The 21,656-nt window shown below is 30.5% G+C and overlaps 2 protein-coding genes across 18 annotated transcripts in view; one reads left to right on the top strand and one right to left on the bottom strand.

The window, feature by feature from the left end:
• Positions 1-8,234, top strand: part of pelo (pelota mRNA surveillance and ribosome rescue factor) — a 49,101-nt gene extending 40,867 nt beyond the window's left edge. For 4 of the 9 annotated variants that reach the window (XM_076490048.1, XM_076490047.1, XM_076490049.1 and 1 more), the window contains exons 7-11: positions 2,157-2,197; positions 2,685-2,805; positions 3,043-3,235; positions 3,395-3,501; positions 4,181-4,514. In XM_076490048.1, coding sequence (XP_076346163.1) covers positions 2,157-2,197; positions 2,685-2,805; positions 3,043-3,235; positions 3,395-3,501; positions 4,181-4,272 — 554 coding nt within the window. In that variant the 3' untranslated portion in view covers positions 4,273-4,514. Of the gene's footprint in view, positions 1-2,156; positions 2,198-2,684; positions 2,806-3,042; positions 3,236-3,394; positions 3,502-4,180; positions 4,515-5,889 lie in introns of those variants that run through there. The other 5 variants (XR_013025313.1, XR_013025311.1, XR_013025312.1 and 2 more) reach the window with 3 other exon arrangements.
• On the bottom strand, positions 4,575-21,041 carry LOC143244767 (2-oxoglutarate and iron-dependent oxygenase domain-containing protein 2-like). Of its 9 annotated transcripts, none has more exons than XM_076490052.1 (9): positions 20,552-20,782; positions 18,182-18,218; positions 15,587-15,729; positions 14,077-14,133; positions 11,036-11,146; positions 9,368-9,476; positions 5,855-5,979; positions 5,140-5,328; positions 4,575-4,975 (listed from the first exon to the last, which is right to left on the bottom strand). In XM_076490052.1, the coding sequence occupies exons 3-9, from the start codon at positions 15,698-15,700 to the stop codon at positions 4,646-4,648; spliced, it is 1,035 nt and encodes a 344-aa protein (XP_076346167.1). In that variant the 5' UTR covers positions 15,701-15,729; positions 18,182-18,218; positions 20,552-20,782; the 3' UTR covers positions 4,575-4,645. The 9 variants fall into 9 exon arrangements, with proteins under 9 accessions (XP_076346167.1, XP_076346175.1, XP_076346168.1 ...); XM_076490060.1 differs by having other exon boundaries at positions 9,377-9,476; XM_076490053.1 differs by lacking the exon at positions 20,552-20,782 and adding an exon at positions 20,264-20,457.
• Positions 21,042-21,656: the final 615 nt, after the last annotated feature.

Below are 21,656 nucleotides of genomic sequence, written 5' to 3'. Positions count from 1 at the left end.
CCAAATTTTCGAATACTATTTCTGTAATATCTAATATCTCCTAAACCCATTTCAGTAAGACTTCATATACCATGTTATTTTCTATACCTTAACTACATGGGGTCTGTCAAAAGACAAATCTCATAACCACCATAAAAAAAAATGGGAAAATATAATTTATATTTATTTTCTAATGTTAGAAAGACTACATATTATAACAAAAATATAAATGTTTAGAGTAAGTAGCGTAAATCTCATAACACTATATATTTACATGTATATTTATTATTCTTTCTTATATTTATCTTCCAGTTGTGCCTAACTAACATTACATAATGTACATTTATGCATATTACTGTATCCAATAGTATAAAACTGACCTTTAATCTTCCCTGTGTTTCAGTGGACTAGTAATTTTGTGATATTCAGTTACATTTCAATTATTATACATGTGTACATAGATTATTACTATTTAAAAATAAGTTATGAAACTTATTTTTCTTAAAATATAGAAGAAGAAATAAAGAAGTAAAGCAATCAATTATCTCTTCTAGCTACAACCTTTGAATTCAGTTTCTACTGGACATAGGTTGCTAAGCCTTTTAAAATTTTGCATGTGGAGGATATTAAAAAAAAATTTTAGGATTTAAATATACAGCTGAATAATCAAAAAATCATAAATAACTATACTGATACAATAAAATTTATCAAGCTTAGAAACTAAGCTGTATATAAGTTTAAAAAATATGAAACTTCGAGGAGACTAAAGACACAACCTACCTTCTTGAAATCTTAGTTTAAAACAAAGTGGTAGCTTTTTCACAGATTAAAATCGAGAAAACCACTAGGGGGACTGTTACCAAAAATGGAAAGAGGTGAATGGGGCCACTGTGTTTCATTCAATATATAAGACTTATCTCAGCAAAATAGAAAAACATTAGGTTCTTTTATATTCTAGCTTTTTGTTATTGGTAACTTGATTTACTAATTTGTATGAAACTGTAGACTTACTATTTTGAAAAAAATTACAAACATCTAATTTTAAACAGTGCTGCATTCAACATACCACATTGCTCAGTAAAATCGTTATTTAGGTGTGTTCTTTTAATACTTACTTTTGAATTAAAAAATTAACTCATGTATAACATTAAAGTTTGAATTATAATCTACAATTTGATTCCAAACTTACTGACATAAGTTCATAAAACAGTAGTTCAATAAAATTTTGAATGCAAGTCAACAAATGCAATGACATGGCCCACAACCTGAAGTGAAAGGGTTAATGAAATATGCATGGTTTGCTATTTTTGTTAAAACTTTCCTATAGTAGCTATCCATGAGCCTGGAGAACAATGTGAAAGCATTTCTGGGCTTCTACTACCTGCCACACCATAAAACGTATAATTGTAGAGCTTGGTAAACATTATAAATGTGTTTCTAAACTCCTACCAACTGTTTCAGCAACGTGTTAGGAGATGGTGAACATCATTAAAGCATTTTTGGATTTGTACCTCTTGCTTCAACACCATATGAGGAGATAGTGAACATGGTGAAAATATTTCTGGGCTCTCTCTCATATAGTGGGCAAAACTTGGAAATCAAGTGCTCTATGTGATCAGCTAGGATTTCCTTTGTCTTAGTCATTTTATTTTCCTTCTCAAAGGTTTTTTTTCATGTATAAAAAAACAGTACAGCTGTGACCACTCTCTGCATTTGATCTGACCTTCTGGTAGGGATTGCCTGTATTTTTTTTAAATCCAGAGGAATTGAAACATGAATCAGTTGCCACGTGAATACCAATAAATGAAAGAAGTCGCAAAGATAAAGGTCATGCTAACATTATTCAACAAGAGCAATGGGGATCATTGTAAGAACTGTAGGACTTAACCATTAATATGAATTTTAACAGTTTATCATCTAAACGTACATTATATGCATTTCTTTAATATAAAGGAACCTTTTTTTTCCCCTTTTGTAAATTAAACCCATCTTTTGAAAGCATGTTTGAGAACACTAATTTTTAATCATATTTTCAAAGATATTGTGCAGTTTCTGGTATTTCTGCCTTATACATACTATGCAAATTTTGAGTCTGGAACTTTTTATTGACATTTACACATCAAGGATTTGATTGCTGTGAATATTCTTTCTTGATACTAAGTTTCTTATTTTTCTAGTTGTGAAGTGTGTTCTTATTGCAAGTCCAGGATTTGTGAAGGTAATAAGTACTATATAGTGCTAACATTGCAGCAACGTCAGAATACCAAATTTGTTTATAGTGCTAATGTTGGTAAATTGTTAGAATATGTTTGTGCTTTTAATGCTAACAATGATACATAATAAAAATATAACATTTGTGCATGTAGTTTTATCTTTTTAAATAATTATATCTGACTAGGGCTACAAAATGTTTAAATTGAACTACAGTAAAGCTCAGTTTTTAAAAAGTACTAATCTCTGTAACATTACAATTTCTATGGTTATTTCATATAAGAAATGATATACTTACTTACATCAGTAAGTATTTGAGAATTTTTTTTTAAGTAAACTAGTATATACCTTTGTCACACTACTCTGTTAATGTGTCACTATTTCACATTGCTCATACTGTGGTAGTAATTGACATTAATCTTTTTCATGACAAAAGTGTATACTTACATCAAATGGTGGGTAATCTGAACTAAACTTACCATCAATCTTTGTAGGACCAATTTTATGACTATGTTTTTCAACAAGCCATTAAACTGGAGAACAAAGTCCTGCTTGAAAACAAAAGCATGTTTGTGCTAGTGCATTCCTCTTCTGGTTTCAAACATTCACTTAAAGGTAAGACAGAATGACTGAACTATCAAAACTCTATTACTAAACAGATAGAGCATTAACGTCCTTGTGTATCAGTGATAGGGTGGCCTTTTATGTGTCTTCCAAAACAATTGAGGTAGAGTAACTGAAATGGAAAATGTCAGGTGACTGAATAAATAAAATTACATATAAATTAGTTCTATATGATTGATTTCTTCTTCCATAAAACATTAGTAGAGTGTTGTTGTTTTTTTTCTGTAGAAATTCTTCAGGATCCAGTTGTCCAAAATAAGCTTTCTGATACCAAAGCTGCAGGGGAAGTAAAGGTTCTTGAATGTTTCTACACTATATTACAGACAGAGCCAGACAGAGCTTTCTATGGTATAAAACATGTAGAGAAAGCTTGTAAAGCTCAAGCCATAGAAACACTTCTTATTTCTGATAATTTATTTAGGTAAGTTAAAACAGAGAGAAGCTTGTTCTTTCATTCACTAATTAAGGTGGACTGAGTATAACAATTCTGTAACTAGATACAGTTTCAAAATGTCTTGGTTTTATTGTAATTGAGATTAAACGTTTTAAATAATGTTTAAAAAAGTTATTTTTCTACCAGATGTCAGGATGTGGCCCAGAGAAAGTGCTATGTGAATCTTGTGGACAGTGTCAAAGAGAGTGGAGGGGATGTAAAACTATTTTCAAGCCTACACATATCGGGAGAACGTGAGTTTTTACTTTTGCTTCATAAATAAACCTACTGCCAAAAATCTAAATAATTAAAAAAATATACTGTGTGCATGGAGGAGGAAATCTTTTTCAACTTCATTAAAGTAGAAAAGTACAAATGACCTCACGCTGTATGACAGAGAGGTTTTGATAACACTAAGCATTGCGAAAGGAATGGATTTATCACCCCTTAGAGCCTTCTCTTAGACAACCGTGCTTATAAGTTAAGGTTTTGTGTGTGAATCTCTTCATTTCTTTATAGTCACTTAAAAGCTGAGTTTTAATACTTACCCCCAGCTACTCTAGGTTTGAAAACACTGCTAGATCTGGTGTCTCTTATGTTTATCAGACCATTTTGTTTGACTGATAGATATCATGTTAAAATAGATTTAATCTTGCAGTCATTGAAGTGCCCCACACAACTATCTAATTCATAAGCAAGTAGTCTAGGCAGGTCACTTAACTGTTTTAATTACTTTAAAAACACAGTTCTGCCTCTACACTTAATAAATTTTGTATTCAAATATGCTTACTCCGTAATATTTTATTATGAAGATTCTGCTACCAAAAGAAAGGTAATTGTTCATTTAACCAGCTATGTTATTGCTGTGAAATTTTTGAAATTATTCTAGATTTTTTGGCAAGTTTTTGTTCACAGTCAATTTTGTTTTTACAGAACTAGAGCAGTTAACAGGTGTGGCAGCCATCCTTAGGTTTCCAATGCCTGAACTAGAAGAAGAAGGGATTAGCAGTGGAGAAGAAGACTAAAGATCTAAATAAGATACTTATTACACAGATCCAGTAGAATACTTATTCTAAATACTTGTGAGCTTGCTTGTTACATAAAGTGTCTTATATCTGGTACTGTGTTAATTTTTTTTTCAAAATTTAATTAATAGATGTGTATATTTCATGTTTTTATTTAAAAAATGAGGTACCAGATAACAATGTGTGTCAAATTACCACAAACTAAAATTAAAAGCTAGTTCTGCACATTTGCATTATTCAAACATTTGGCAGAGTAGTTAACTAAGGCCCTGTTTTGCATGAAAGAAATAATTCAAGTTAAATTGTTTACAACTTGAAACATTATTATTTTAAAAACTCTTCTCTAACTAGTACCATTACAGACACATTTGTTTTACAAAACACCACAAACATCCACTGTTTGCTTTTCCTGGGTAAAACCATCACCATAGTCCTCAGAAGACACAAGAACAGGAATCTGGTCACACATTGGACACAAGGAATTCCGAACTGAAGAAGATCTCATCCAGATTACTAAATTATGTCTCTCTCCACTGGTAACTGGAAGTGCCCCGTGAAGTTGTTGGCCTCTGTGCAAGATTCCAAATTTAGGTTGCTGTTCCACAACAGAACAGGTGCTCTTCCAAAGAGGAACAGTCTTCATGTCACCAAAGTACAACTCTCCACCTGTGAAGTGGGTTCCTAAGCAAACATTCAGGGTGACCTGTTTGTATTTTAGCAAAAACAAGATATTCAAGACAGCTTTATGACTAATCTAACATTTAATCTTTATGCTGCCATAATGGTTCTTAACTCCACTATGCCTTCATAAAAAAAGTTTTTCTTAAAATTCTGTTACGTTTTATGTACATAAAATATAATACATACCTCAGCATTATCATAGTGATAACCAAGATCAACATCTTCTTCAACCTTGTACTTGACAGTGAAGCCCTTCTGCGAGTCAAGGTTACCACCACCTTCTTTTGGGAACAAAAGTTTGATTATTGGTTGTAAATAGTGGATTCTCAACGGGTTAAGAAAATCTTCATAAAATCCCAATTCATTCAGCAAAACCTGTTTATAAGAGATTATGTTAATTCATACAAGAAAACAAAAATTACATTGCTGTTCCTCAGTAAACACAGTTTTGTATGTTCAAGGTGAAAGGTATTTATCAAATTTTAGAAAGATGTGCGACTTTTCTAAGAAATGGTAAAACCAAAAAGTACCAGCTGATAATTTTTTGAAAAACTGAGTTGATATTTCAGCCTCTCAATTCAAATAACACATGAACACAATCAGTTCCAGATATCATTTGGTCTAGCAAACGACATTCCAAAATGGGAGGTGTACTGAATAACTATATACCTTACTATGTTTTTGTTACCACATACAAGTAGAAAGTCAAATTGCTACTTCATTTTAATATTTTGAAATGTTGAGGTTCAGTGAAGAAACAATTTAAACAACTCCTCCACAATAATACTTCAGCTGTATGAGTTACAAGTGCTATAAAACACATCTCATTCTAGGAGAGCTCTGTGCTCTTATATCACCTGATAAAAACAGTTCTAAATGAAATGTGTCATTTAATACTTACTCCATAATTGTTCATTGTATTGGGTCTACCTCTAGGTAGAAGTGAATGTTCAAAATTGGCCAACTCTTCAAGAAATTGTGTACAAAATTCCTCTGTGAAGACTGGAAACATGAAGATTGACTTCTCTGTCAAGAGAAGACATTTCTCATAATTACAACTTTTATACCATAACTCATCTTTTATTTCCATCGTAAAATAATTCTAAAAAGAAATTAAGCTGTGTCCAATATAACTTGTAGTTACTGAGTTGGAAATTTCAATTGTACAACAATATGCACAATAAATCTAAGATTTCATAACATACTCTTTCAAAAACCTTTAGCATTTTAAGGATCATAAGTATTTTGTCTACAAATAATGACAGCTTTGTACTTTACGTTTTTATAGTAAAATGTTATTTTTCTATTGTACGTACTTACATTCAAACTATTAAAAATTGAGTGAAAAGTGATTATCATTATCAGTATAAAATACTCGTAATTTTCATATTTCATTTGCATAACCACTTGATGTCATTTTAGAAAGTTCTAAAGTTTTTTAAAGTAAATGCTTATTTTATTTTTCATTTTCTTTATATTACTAACTCTAGCTATTATTAACTGCAATGCAATGAAATAATTAAAATTAGGAAATAAAAAAACATACTTTTTCAGTTTTTAGTACATTATCTTTATTGATATTGTTTAGTTATACTTGTAATTTCAGGTCTATTAGCTTTCACATGTAGTTAATTTCTAATTTTTATTTTCTGTTCTTGTCCTTATTATTCACTTTGACAGAAGATAATGGTGCTCTCAAGGCATATTACAGTTTCTTTGTGAAACGTGCAACTTTGGCAAATTTTCCTTCACCATGTAATATGGCAGGGTATAACATATATTTAAAATGTGACTATAACATATTTGGTATCCCGAGATTTTACAGCCACAATTTCACACCTAGGAAAATTGGCAGTGGATGATTACCCAGCCAAGTATTTACATCAACTATGATACTAATAACATTATCTAATGATGAAAACTATGATATTAATAATGCTATTAATGTCATAGTTTTCATCACTCGATAATGCTATTAATATCATAGTTTATCTCTCGATAATGTTATTCGTATTATAGTTTTCATGCTACATAATTTATAATCAATCCATTGTTTCTATAATTTGTTGTTAACACACTGTTTAAAACAATTATGTTTACGAAAATGTCGATGAATGTTTGTATTTTTGTTTGTGGATGAATGGGCTGTGATAGCTACACCACTTATATCGAACCTCAATATATAAGCTTGGTTGTTTTGTGTGTTTATTTAGCACAAAGCTACTGAATGGGCTATTTATGGTGGGTCCACTGCCATTGTTGAACCTGATTATTAGTAGTATGAGCACTAAGATTTACCAGTGAACTACTTAGGGCAGGTTAGATGATACCTTGAGATCATGTTATGTTTGGAGGATAATTACTAGCCTCTCTGTTTCTTTCTCATCAACTCGGGTATTCTGATAAACTCACTATTACTCCGTAAGATGTATCTTGTCGTTTAAACATTTGTGAAAATACATAATGATAGAAATGAAATTAAAATATATTGTTAAAAGTTAAAAATTTTGAACATGTAAAAATGAAGGAAATGAACACCTAAGTTCTGTTGTGATGTTGGCTGCCAAGAGTTGGGTGCGAAATTGCAGCTGTGAAATTCCATAGAACCAACATATTTAGGTACAAAACAACTGTAAGTGCTATATCTAATCAGTCAGTTTTAAAATAACCATTGTTAAATTATATATAAAATGAACACTTATGGAGACTATAAAGCTCAAACACATCTGTTGAATATTGGCATAACAGCTGTGAAGAATTGAAAATTTTTGTTTTAACTGTATTCATTCAGAAAATCTTTTGAAATGAAGGAGCCAAAAGGTTATCTACAGCATCTCATTGAAGATACAGTGTCAAAGTAGATAATTTTCATAGCTTGCTGGTATGTCACAATATATCTGAAGTTTTAAGTAATTTATTTTGAAATAAATGTGTTAAAACTTGGAATTATAGCAAACTTTATAATACTAATTTCATTCACATGCACTAATATTAAAGTTTTTAATTAAATTTTGAATGTAACAGTGATTTGCAAAGAAAAGTGTTTAAAGGAACTTCCACTGCAATAAGGATTAACACAAATGGATCAAAGAAACTTGTAAAACATCAACTGACAATTATATGCTTTTACAATATCCTTTCAGTGTACTGTAATGAAACTGTTGTATGTAAAAAAGCAGAAGTAGTCTAATTATGCTTTAGTGTAAGTGCCAGTAAAATGTAAAGGAACAATAAAACCTAGTACAACATGGAAATAAAAGAATACATTGCTAGGATTCATACAGACTTTTCAAAAAGATGATTCTTAACTTTTGCCATTATGGATTAAACCTGCATTTTTGTTTATCAGTCTTGAGTTATACAAAGCATATGATTTAAATAAACCTTGTTTACTAACACTGTTTTGAAAACTAAACTGGTTACTTCACAAAGAATTACTGGACTTTTCAAAGATCAAGACTTTCCAGAATTACCATTGCTGACATTTTAAAACTCATTTTAATTTTCCTCATATTTATAGTAAATACTAAAAACCAAACAAAGCATGGTAATATGTGTAATTAATTCTCTATTCCACATTGTAATATACAGATAAATCCATTTTTGATGCTTAAAAAACATAAATACACTTACTTCCAGGTAATACTCTGAATAAACAATATAATTAGTTGTGTTAATTATTCATTTAATGTTACTTCTAGTTAAGGTACACATTTATAACTTATCAAAATGTATTTCACAAAAACATTTTCATGCAATCGACGTGAGAAACTGAAAAAGAATTTGTTTGTAATAGTAGGGGTTAATATTGCAATCAGCTTAAAATTATGTATACTCAGTGATGCATGCCTTCTAAAAATTAAACTAATGCATATTTTTTAATGTACTAGTTAAGCAGGTTTTCTACCAAATTGCTATGACAAACATTATATGATATTTGATACACAGTTATCCATAAATGTTTACTTTTATATGTAAAACCAACATATTGGTTCAAAACTTGAACTCTGGTTTTCAGTTTATTACTGAATTTAATAACCTGAAAATGAACTTAAAATGTTAGACAGATAATGAAAACAAATCACATAATATAAAACACAGTTAAGAGATTACATTATTTTTTTTTAAATGTAATTCACATTTTGTGAAATCTGACTAGTTCAGTTGAATTGTGTTATTACTACTAAAATATTCTAAAAATAATCATTCTCTAACTATTTGTAACCCATCAAATTATCCAGAATATTTTACATATAAAATGTTTATCACTTAATTCAGTAAATTAAAGAAACCCATATGTTGTTGAGATATACAACTTAAGAATAAATTAATTCCTACAAATGGTATAGAAACCTAATTTAATAATAAACTACCACTGAAACACTAAATACAACACCTTAGACTAACTTTATACCTAACGAACCTTCAGAAATAGTGTGAAAATACTGCTTCACAGACATCAAGGTCTGGCTAGTTTTACATTGGTCAACTAAATGGAGAAACTCCATATGGAGAAAGTCTTCCTGAAAGAAGAAACAAAACACAGTAAAATGTCTTAATTGAAAGGAACACTAAGCAAATTTTTGTTATTAACCTTTTCACTAGGATTTTGGTGTAACATACATGAGTTCATCTACACATTTGTACAGTAAGTAGTTGCACTCTAACTTTTGATATAGCATGTAATTTAGTAGATTTTAGTAAAGATTACATGATTTTGTATACAAAAAATCAGGTGTTTTTTTAATGAAATACTTTTGCTAAAAGACTTTTGTGAAAATAGTGTTTCGTTACTGGTCTTGAGGGGAAAGTGATTTCATGTTATAATTAAAAAAAACTATTTTTCATCCCAAAAATCTCAAAAACATTCAAAATACATTTCAAACGTTTGTTTTCAGTAAAATTTATATATAATGGTATTTTATATACTCTATCTTTGTGGGGTCTGTCACTTAACCTGGTAATCATAAAAACAAATATTAGGAAATAAATACAAATTAAGTTTTTTCATGCTAGAATGACTACATATTATAAAGAAAAAAATACAAATGTTCAGTCTAAGTAGCTGAAGTCTTATAATGTTATATATTTATTATTATTTACTATATTGACCTTCCAGTCATGTCTAGATAACATTACATAACATGCACTGACACAGTACATGTGCTCATGGTATGTATTGAGTAATATAAAACTAACCTTTAGTCTTCCCTGTCTTGACTGTGTTTTAGTGGACTAGTACTTTCTAATATTGTCACACTTCAATTATTTTCACTAATATATATATTATTTTAAATCAAGAAATAAAGCAAACAATTATCTCTTCTAGCTACAACCTATACTGATACCAATGAATTCCATTATAATTTATTAAATTTAGTAATTTAAGATGTACTTAGGTTTAATGAAATGTGAAACTTCAAGCAGACTAAAGAAAACTTGGATTGAAAGAAAGTGGCAGACTCTTCACAGATTAAAATGGTTGAAAAAAATCAGTCTGGAGATATTCTAAGCTGTTGACTAATTATTCACATCATATATTGAAGTAAGAGTATATGAGGAATCATTTCAAAAAAATGGAAAGAGTTGAACAGGGCCACTGTGTTTGATTCACTACATAAGCCACATCTCAGCAAAATAAAAAAGATATTGGGTTGTTATTTTATATTCTACCTTGTTAATATTAGTAATTTGTAAGGAACTATACATAAACAGTGCTGTATTCAACATACCACATGACTCAGTAAATCTATATTTAGGTGTATTATTTTAATATTTACTTTTAAATTAAAAATTAACTTGTATATAATAATTTATAAGTTTGAATTATAATCTACAATTTGATTCCAAACTTAGACATAAGTTCATAAAATAGTAGTTCAATAAAGTTTTGAATACAAGTTAACAAATACGATGACATGGCCTTTGATGCATGACCCAACACAAAAGGGTTAATTAAAAACACTAATCAAATGCCATTTGCCACAAAGTTCAAAATTTAGTTTTAGCACAATTTATTACACATAAAGTTCATAAATCTGGAACAATAAACATGAATTACTTCCTCTGTTCTCTAGCTTACCTTTAATTGATATAGATAAGGATGAAGAGGTATGTAGTTTTCTTTAATTATTTGTTTCCTTTTATGGCAATCAAAGTCAAATGTTGAACGCCTTTGTAATTCATTATGAATCTTAAAAGAAAAGCAGAATATAATGGAACAACCACAAAATGTTAAAAACCAGACAAATTTCATCACATCTAGCTTAAAATTACTTTTACTTAAATAATATAGTTTGTTATCTTTAGCTCATGAACTATGAAACTTGTCTATTTAAATAAAGAATAAAACCATTAAGTTCACATATTTCCAACATATAACCCTACCACTACTCCTTATCCACATATATTTACAACAAAAATAACTGTACACAAAATCTGTAGCATATATTTCTCTCTACCATTTATGAAAACACTAAAAAAAACTTCACCCAACATAGTTTATGCTAATACACATATCTCTTACTACAGTTTATTTCACAGTGACTACAGATATTTACTGATGATTATAGTAAATCATTATAATAAAAGAACACCTACAAACTAGAACAATGTATCTCAGTTCGATTTGCCAGACAAACTCGAGTCCAAATTTAACTTGTTGCACAATGTTCCCAAGAAAATTAATTACACTGTGCCTTAAGACTTTCCAAATACTGGTCTGATCATCTTCGTCAAATTACTCCTCACAATTTTAATAAGAGCATGTAATATTTTCAGTCAAGTAATACATTTCTTCTTAAAGTGTTACAGAACCTACAAACAAAAGTTAAAGTAATAATTTTCACTCCTAACTAAAAGTAAGACGGATAGAACAGCATTGCCAAATAATTATCTTAAAACTTTTAACACTTCTTAAACATTTTAATTTTGTTAGTTTTTGCTGCATGAAGTGTTCCTTTACCTCCACCCATTTGTTTGCTTTAATTATCTTTTTTCTCTTAAGGCAATAACTATTTTATGTTGACAAATGGATACAAAGGTAGCAAGGAGACTGAATGCTATTACAGGATCTTTAATTATCAATGTTTCAACTACAAATCTTCTTCAGAAAATTATGATACTATGGTGCCTTACAACAGTATTTACACAGATTTCCCTGGATTAAGTTTTTGGTCACTTTGCCTTAATCCAATATTGCCATCTGTCAACTACCACCTTACCAACCACCATTCTGCTCTGATTTTGCCAGGCTTGCAGCTGCTTCCACCAACTTGTAGACTACCACTGTGATGCATAAGTTCTTTTCTAATAAGATGTAAACAGCCATCATTGTTTTCCTCTATTATTTGTCTATTCTTTTGTTGATGATTTTTGTTTCATTAGTTTAGACAGATTCCCTGCTTCCTCTGTATGTGATGCTATTATGTTGGTTTTGTTGTGTCTTCTGACATCTGCTTTGCATTAATTTAGTCTTGTTGCCAGGCCCATAACACTTTCACCAATGTAGATTTTATTGGATCCACCACGTGGAATGAATTATTATGCTATGCTGCTGTATGCTGTGTATTTCTGTCCTGTACCACCACTCCTATTTTTACTCCTGTTTTTGTTATCTCCTCTGCATCTGGGCATTGGGTACCACTATGACCTTCTTGTTTCTCTCATCCAGTCTGCTGTCGTTGTTTCTTTCCATGATGTTCCTCGCTTTCTGCTTTAGCTTTAAGAGTATGCCTGGTGAAATGAGAGCAGAATGCCCATTTGTCAGGTGGTGGTAAACAGACAGCAACAGTGGACCAATCTCAGGGCAAAAAGATAAAGCAACCAGGAATTTAACTTGGACAAATTTATATAAATACCCTTGTAAGACATAACAGTCATAATCTTGTGAAAAATACTTGTACTTAAAACACTGAGAATAAAAAATCCTGTCATAATATTCATAGTCTCATTGCTTCCTTAGTATTCAGTAATTACTTATTTGTGAACAGTCCTAAATTTTATCAAAACTTATTTCTTTATTAACCTCTGTATACAGTTCTAATTTATATCAACATACTTCATCAGTAGCTGTTTCTCTCTAACCAATCCTACTTTATTTAACAGCTTTCTTTTCTTTAACTATTTCTCTATAAACAATATTTTACTTGTGTCACAACTTATTTACTTTTGTAATTTTATTTCTATCAGTTTCAAAGCAGCATCCAATACTCTTTAAAATCTATAATGTTTTTATTAAAGATATCTCATGTTCAGAATAAACAGAAACTATATAGTATCATAAGAATTATTAGGATTTAAATTTTTTTTAGTTATTACACTTTTAACTAAATACTGTGGTTGTCACCTTTTCATCATAACCAAAAATTGTTGTGACTCAGAAGTACAACTTCTGCACTGTTTTCAACTTTCTGTCAAAACCTTACAATATAATTGTTTGTTCACATATATATGTATAGTTTAAAAAAAGTACACAAATATCCACTTATGTTAAACATCATACATACGTCTGGTCACCAGTCCATTTCACAATGACTATAAATATTTACTGATGAGTGTGGTCAACAGGTAAATATACACAAAGTTTAGTTTTACATAAAGAATGTTACACCTATAAACTAAAACTGCATCACAAACATAATATGTTGCATGATGTTCCCAAGACAACTAAACTGTTCCTTAATACTTTCTAAATGTAGGTGAACCTCCCAAGAGTAACTCTTAAACAGCAACCATTATCAATTGATGCTGCTGCCTACAACATTCCTACTGTTTAAGGATTAATATAATCACCTCTAACAGATTATTTACCACAACTTTCAAAAAAATATATATTTTCAGTAAAAATTATCTTCTTCAAAGATAATTCATTACCTAATCTAACTAAACCTGAAAATTGATTACAAAAGTAGTTTTAATTCCTGACTAAAAGTAACAGTGGTGTCCAATATTTTCCTTACAATGTTTATACCCTTAATTTTGTGTCAAATTTCTTCACTTGATCTACTTCTTCTAAATCCAATTTTTTACTTGTATTTTCTAATGCTCTTTAATTTTCTTTATTATCTTAAAATTTTTCTCTATGAACAGTTCTATTTTATAACACTTTGTATCACAACTTACCTCTTCTATAAGTTTTCTTTTGTCAGTTTCAGAGCGGCATCCCATGCTCTTTAAAGACTGTAAAATATACCTCACATTTAGAATAGACAGAAAGTATAATGTATCATTCATAAGAATTATTAAGATTTAAATCTCTTTAGTTAATACACTTTTATCTAATACCAAGGTTGTCTTGTTTTTATCAAAATCAAAATTTATGGTGACACAGAAGCATAATCTGAAATTCAAATCATCCACATTTGAAGAACCAATGTTAAACAAAACTTTAACATCTGAAGTAAACATAGTAGCTTCTTTTGCTGAAAATTTAAAATGATAACTACTGCATTGTTTTAAACTTTCTTTTGAAACCTTATAATAAAAGTATTTTTAAAACACCAGCTATTTTCTTCTTTACAAACAACTCAATGAAATTTCTCTATCAACTACAAAAGCTTGTGTAGATTTTAATTGTATTATACACCCAAACAAACCACATCCCAATAACAGCTAATTTTTCTTATAATTTATAATGATTTTCTCCATTTAAACCAATTCAAGTTTATTTGCTTTATATATAGGCAAAGTGCTCACAGGGCTTTGTTACCCCAACATACATGTCACTCCCCTAATTTTCACTAGGATCCCCTTATTTTCTAAACCAGCTCCTGCTCAAAAATAAATTATCTTCCCAAACCTGTTTAATCACAGAATCTCCCTTTCTACAAATTGCATATATATGTTTTCCTATCTAAGACTGATTCATCCCTATACCTTCTGGTTGACAATCTATTATTTACACTTAGGTGTGAGTGTGATGCATTTTTATTATATCTTCCACCAAATATATTCAAGCTAAAATAACCACATTATATCTCCCATTCATGGAGTAAAGAATATGAAATACATTTCTACCCTAATAAAACTGGGCAAAAGAATATTTGGGTTTAAGAGTCATTACTGTACAAAACCAAAGCACAAAAGTACATCTATTAACACTAATTATAATCCATTTTTTTTACAGAACTAAGCCTTTCTTTTTGTAGTGATTCATGTTGCCATATGGTTCAGATTGTGGGAGAACATAAACTGGAATCTGTGAGGAAAAAAAAAAAGTTCACAAATCATGACAATCTTCCATCTGAAATGAAGCTGGACAAGTATGGAGGAAAGGTTGCTCTGATAAATAGGGCAAGTCAGCCAAGATTCCCTACTTTCTGGAGCCTAACAAAGACTACTTGTCATTCCCCACTGAACACCAGCAGTGAGAGAAATTCTCCATACTTATAATTCCAGCAGAGAATGAATTTCTTCAAAATACATATGCTCATAATTTAACTATAATACAGCAAGAATCCTTTAGTGTAATCTTAGAAATGATAGTGTTAACATCCTCCCCATGCCACTTCCTTCACTTAACACTATCCTTTCCATAAAATATCCTTGTAAAGTGTACTGGGACCTTGATAGATATGTCCCACTGTATTGCTTGTATCTCTTCAAGTGATTTTTGGACACATTATCAACTTACTTGACCATAATCTTTCCAAAACTGTTCACTGTCTCTGTAGTCTACATGAACATTATAAGTTTGAAGATATATGTTATTAGTCATAAAACACTGGCACTGGAAGAATGTGGGCATTGGTTAGGTGGGCACCTACACTGTGCAACCTAGAGTAGAAACAGATATACATATTCAAGAATTTAGTAACATAAGAATGAATGAATTCACATGACTAAACTATACTTAAATAAATTATTATTCAAATATACAGTGCAACTAGCAAAACATTATTAATAAAAACTTCTATCACTTTATTTTTGTTATAACAGCCAGAAAAATTACTTCATAACAAAATGTAACCTATGAACAACAAGGGATTGTTTGGCCCTTTATAGCCATCCTTTTACACCCACCTTTATTAAAATTAACATTTTAAGCTCACCCTTTACTTTTCAGGAAATTATCTCTCCTCAAAAACTACTATAAAGTACAGACTTCCACAAGTTCTTACAGCATCTCATTCCATAATCACTCATCCTATTATAAAAAAAAAAAGTATAATGAAAAATTTTAAATTTTGTAAACATAAGTAGGGAATAAGATATCCATAACCTAGTTAGCTATAGTAATATAGAAAAGTATATTAATGATACAAAAAGAACTGAAACATGAGAGTCAAAACTATAAAAACTAAGTTACTTAAGATTTAAAATGTGTATCCTCACTTTTGCAAACCACTGTAATTATATAAATTTGAGCCAAAGTAGGGATAACATTTTTTTTTTTAATTCTAAGTAACTCAGTTTTCATAGCATTAAAACCCTCTACTTTAATATATCTAGCCAGGTTACATATATATTGATCCCTAAATCTTTACAAAATTTAAAAGGTTTTTATTATACTTGTTTCCTTTCATTTGGATATATACTTCTTGCACCAGCAATACCAACCTTGGATAATAAGTATACCAAATTCATTTACACTACTTGTCCAGATCTTTTCAAATCTGCCTTCAAATCTAATTATATGCCCAAAGCAGCACAACATCCATCTTGTATAGATACATATACATACTAGTATTCCTTTTTAAAACAACTGGGACCCCAGATAAAAAAGTTATCAGAAAAACTTAGAGCTTATCTGGAAAAGACACTTACTTAGATGAAAATTCATTGAAATAGTGCTTAGTCAACACTGTGAAAGAGTCACTGTTAATATTCAGGCATTTTATAAGTGGTTTTAAAATGGTAAATGTTTATAGCTGCCTTTTTGTTTCATCACAACCTCTACTATTAATTACTACAATGATAAAACTATTGAATGGAGTCTAGCCTGTCCCTTCCATATCTTCAACTTATACTCTCTCATCCTATTACCTTCAGGATATAGTAAATAAATTTGGGCATTTATTCTATCAGTTACCCACAAAATATTGTAAGCTTCCATAAGATCACTCATGACCATTCTTTTCTCAGGAGTAAATAAGTTAAAATCATACACTAGTCCTGTAAGCCAACCCTTTCATTCCAGGAATTAAATCATTGTAATAGCTCTCCTCTGAATCCTTTCAAATAAGTTAGTATCTTTTCTTAAATAAGGAGACTAAACTGCATATAGTATTCACATGAGGCTTAACTTATGACTTGTGTAAAGAAAACTATCTCCTTTGACTTGTAATCAGATCATGTCTAAATGTACATTATAAAATCCTAATACTTTACAATTAATTATATAAATAAATGACCATATAACAAATTTATTTATTCTTATTTAATTAAACACTAAATGTTTTGCTTTACAGTTTCTTCAAAGGTGTTCTTCTAAAATGCAAATTGTCACTCATAGTAAAAAGCTTTAAAACTTGTGTTTTAGAAAAAACTCTCCAAAAGAAGCTGTAAAGTGAAATGTTTTGTGTCCAATTAAATAAATAAACAAGCTAAACAGCTGTTAGAAAGTCATTTATTTCTAGAATTAATGTCTTTTATACTCCAATATGTATTACAGAAATTAAATTTTAAAGAGGCTTACATTCACAGGTGATTACAACATGGCCAATTTGACACTAGAAAAATTGTGAAAATCAAAAATTGAAAAGTTGAGACCAGCAAGAAGGTACCTTTGTTACAATTTCCATATAAATTGGCAAAAATATAGCAGAGTAATTGTCAAAAAAATCCTAACGTTATACTTTATATGGTATCTTGACCCCCTATAATTACTAAATTGGGTAAGGTCACCCATTGGTATATTGACCTCTGTATAATTAATAAAAAATGGGTAAGCCCATCATTTTTGTTTGCCAATGTGTGGGATCTGTAGAAAAGTATCTTTATACCAAATCCCATGTTAATTGGTCAATGTATGGCCTAAAAATTGATCAAAATCCTCAATTTTTCTTTTTTTGTAAACTCTGACTCCCTAAAAATTCTTAAATGGACAAATCAAATGTTTTGTAAGTCAAGATTTTAGGCCCATGAAAATGTATATTTTTGAAAATTTTCATCTTGATTGCTGTAAATATGATCATACAAGAGCCAAAAATATACATTTTGGGTTGTTTGACCTTTCACCCCATAAAACCCTTAAAAAGATCTAAATTAAAAAGACATCTGGACATACTTGACCACTGTATAGCTCTATCAAGTTTCAAGTCAATCTGCAAAAAATGAATGTCAATTGAAAATTGTTCGGAAGAAGAAACAATATCTCTCTCAGAAAAGACATAATAACATTATTACAAGCAGCACAACAAGAATTCAATGGCTTATCCACCACTATAACAAGATTTTCTTTACACACAATACAAATACATTCCCACCAATGGTATCCAACCTATATAAAATTTAGCGTGTGTCACATCATGCTTGATTTCTTTAAATAGGAGGAGTTATAAAAGCCAAAATACATTTATCCAACTAAAACAGTTTGATTACTGTCAGCCCATTACAATATTAGTGACACAGGTGAAAAGAGACCATGAGAGCAGGGATATGCCAGGAAACCTTGTAAGTGTAGTGAGTGTTGATAATGATAAGCCTAAATTCAGGCAAAGTGTGGGAAATCTATAGCAAAGTTCATAAAATTTATCAAGAAGGTAAAAATAATAATTCAATATTAAACCTAAATCATTTCTGAATTGAGCGATTTTCTGTTACAATGCCATTGTTAACAAAAACAAACCTCTTTAATCAACCAAGATTCAAAATTAAGAAATCAACAAATATTTTTCCAGTACTGTTTGTCTGAACAGTTCATTTTATACTTTCAGTGAACAGACAAACAATATTTGGCTACACTTTTCTTGCTTAGCAACATGACATAAAAGCCATTGTTGGAATGTAGAGTTATGAAAATGCACGGGCTTTTCTATACATTAAAAGTTAGTAATAATTATCAATGATTTTTACCAATAATTATTCTATGAATAGGTCACAAATTCATTTCATAAATAATCTTAATTTTTATTAACACACACAAAAAAAAATTCACCAATCTTTGGATGCCTCAACTACACTTTTCTTCCTCTTTGCATGTCAGGTTTAATTTTGCAAAATGTATTTATTTCAGTTAGCTATGAAATGTGAGGTTAGGGTATACTATGGAGTGGGGATGGTAGTACCTTCCCTATTATTTTTGACAGACAATATGCACTCACTACAATTAATTCTTTGCTAAATATTTGTACAACTTACTATTTAATTCATTTTGTAATTTTTTGTAATCATCCTCTGTACAGCTAGGAATACCTAAGAGTATAAAGTTATCAGCAAACTGTACTGTTACTATTTGCCTAATTATGTCTCTGTCATTATTAATGCAAATATGAAAGAGCAAAGCCCTAAACATTAAATCCTGATGAGGATTAACAAAAACCTTTCTCCTATCCAACTACTATATTAAAACATAATTAACCAGTCCTTCCCCAGCCAAGATTTTTGATAATCTAAATATACAAGTCTAGAAAATAAGTAAAACCATAGAGAAAAATAACAGATTAGTATGATAAATGTTGGCTACATTAATTTGTACAGCTTCTTTAATCGTGTTTTAGAATTTTTCTCATTACATATGGACAATTGAATGACCTATATTTTCATGGTACCTCTTATAACTCCTCTTTAAAAATAGAACTAACAAAACCAACTCTCTCCCAGATGTATATACTGACTGACCTACCAATATTGAGACTTGAGTATCTGATCTTTGACTTTCTATAAAACCCCGCCAAAATAAATGGTCTGCTGCTGGTACTTTATCTACTTTTAATCTTTCATTCTACTTAAATTAACATCAAAATTTTAATTTCAGTATAGTTCAATCCAGTATTTCTCACACAATGCAAAGGGTCGGGAACATTGCCAGTTACTACTTTTCTCATGTACCTAAACACCTTGTCCTTTTGTGAAAACTAACTGATTCACGTAAATAAGTAGTTCAAAGGGATCAATATAATCCTGTATCACCAATAGAGCTATCTCAACTTCGCTGAATGAAAAACTTTTAAATCTAAGCAAATCGCATGAACCGTGTCCTTATTAAGTTTTGCTCTTATTTGTAAACATCACAAATAAAAATATAAAATAAAGAAGTTCGTGACTGTTTATAGATGTTCCAAGCTTAAAATTAAAAGATCAATATGTTTGAAACCTAAACTACACACACACACGTATATATATATATATATATATGTAAAATACGAACATTAATACAATCGACCATCTCGGTATCTACAGGAAATCAACAAAATGTTCACATTCATTTTATCATTTATTTTAATTTAAAATGTAAATTATATGCATAAGCCGAATTGCCTCCCATTTTACTTTATACATAGTTTTATAAGCCTATATCTTAAATTTAACAAATTATATTGTCAAAAATCCTGTTGTTCATACACTTGAACAAGCACGCTAACGTCCGCGATTTTTGTGACAGAAATAGTAAATAAAACAAAATTTATATATACATATTTTAAATTTAATTACTTACTCTTTAAGATACTTAGCTTAATAACCGTTCGAAATTGAGAGCCGACTTAGTGCAGATTATTTCTTTCTGTACACGGCCGATTCCATAACCCACGCAACCACCAAAGTATTAGATTGGCTATACTTCAGTTTCAACAGAATAAACCACCTAATTACCACACAGTAATTCACCTGAAAAGTAGTATTATAAAGATAACTGATGCTCATTCCTTGACGATGACTGAAGAAGGTCGAAACGTTGTTCGCTCCTCTAAGTAAAATATTTTTTCAACCCAAACAAGCCGTTTTTACATATATATATCGATTTACTTTTTAGTTAAATCATTAAGAAAAATTAGCAACAGTATATTGAGTCAGTGCCAGTTCCAGTATTTATGCTGGAAATAAGTCTATCAGGCTAGAACACAAAATAATAACATGGAGAATAAACAACAATTACTATCATAATCAGTGATGTCTAGAAAACTCACTTGTAGAGAAAGGCCCGGCATGGCCAAGCGCGTAAGGCGTGCGACTCGTAATCCGAAGGTCGCGGGTTCGCGCCCGCGTCTCGTTAAACATGCTCGCCCTCCCAGCCGTGGGGGCGTATAATGTGACGGTCAATCCCACTATTCATTGGTAAAAGAGTAGCCCAGGAGCTGGCAGTAACTGGTGGTGATGTCCAGTTGTCTTCTCTCTAGTCTTACACTGCAAAATTGGGGACGGCTAGCACAGATAGCCCTCGAGTAGCTTTGTGCGAAATTCCAAAAACAAACAAACACTTGTAGAGAAAAATATATATCTAAAAACGGCTCGTTCGGGTTGAGTTTTTTTATTTTTTTATTTTTACGTAGAGAAGCGAACACCGTTTCAACCTTCTTCGGTCATCGTCAGGTTCACAAAGAAAGAAAGAGGTAACTGACCCCCTTCAAACATGTAATCAGCTTTCGGTCAGTAGCCTCTTTCTTTCTTTGTGAACCTGACGATGACCGAAGAAGGTCGAAACGTTGCTCGCTCATCTACGTTAAAAAAAAAAATCAACCCAAGCGAGCCGTTTTTACATATATAAATTACTATCATAACTTACAGGCTTTCTAAGTATTCTGTAAGTATCTTTAACTGATAGT

Source organism: Tachypleus tridentatus, chromosome 2, assembly GCF_004210375.1.
Source record: "Tachypleus tridentatus isolate NWPU-2018 chromosome 2, ASM421037v1, whole genome shotgun sequence".
Classification (NCBI taxonomy): Eukaryota; Metazoa; Arthropoda; class Merostomata; order Xiphosura; family Limulidae; genus Tachypleus; species Tachypleus tridentatus.
The sequence above is the reverse complement of the archived record's forward strand: the minus strand, read 5'-3'. Positions and strand labels throughout refer to the sequence as shown.

Bases quoted from the DNA above. Each gene is read 5' to 3' on its own strand.
- LOC143244767 (XM_076490058.1), bottom strand. From the start codon at position 15,700: ATGCCCACATTCTTCCAGTGCCAGTGTTTTATGACTAATAACATATAT. The intron at 9,477-11,035 runs GTAAGCTAGAGA...TTCTTCTTTCAG, and splicing joins CTTATCTATATCAATTAAAG to GAAGACTTTCTCCATATGGA. The intron at 5,329-5,854 runs GTAAGTATTAAA...TCTTATAAACAG, and splicing joins ATACAATGAACAATTATGGA to GTTTTGCTGAATGAATTGGG.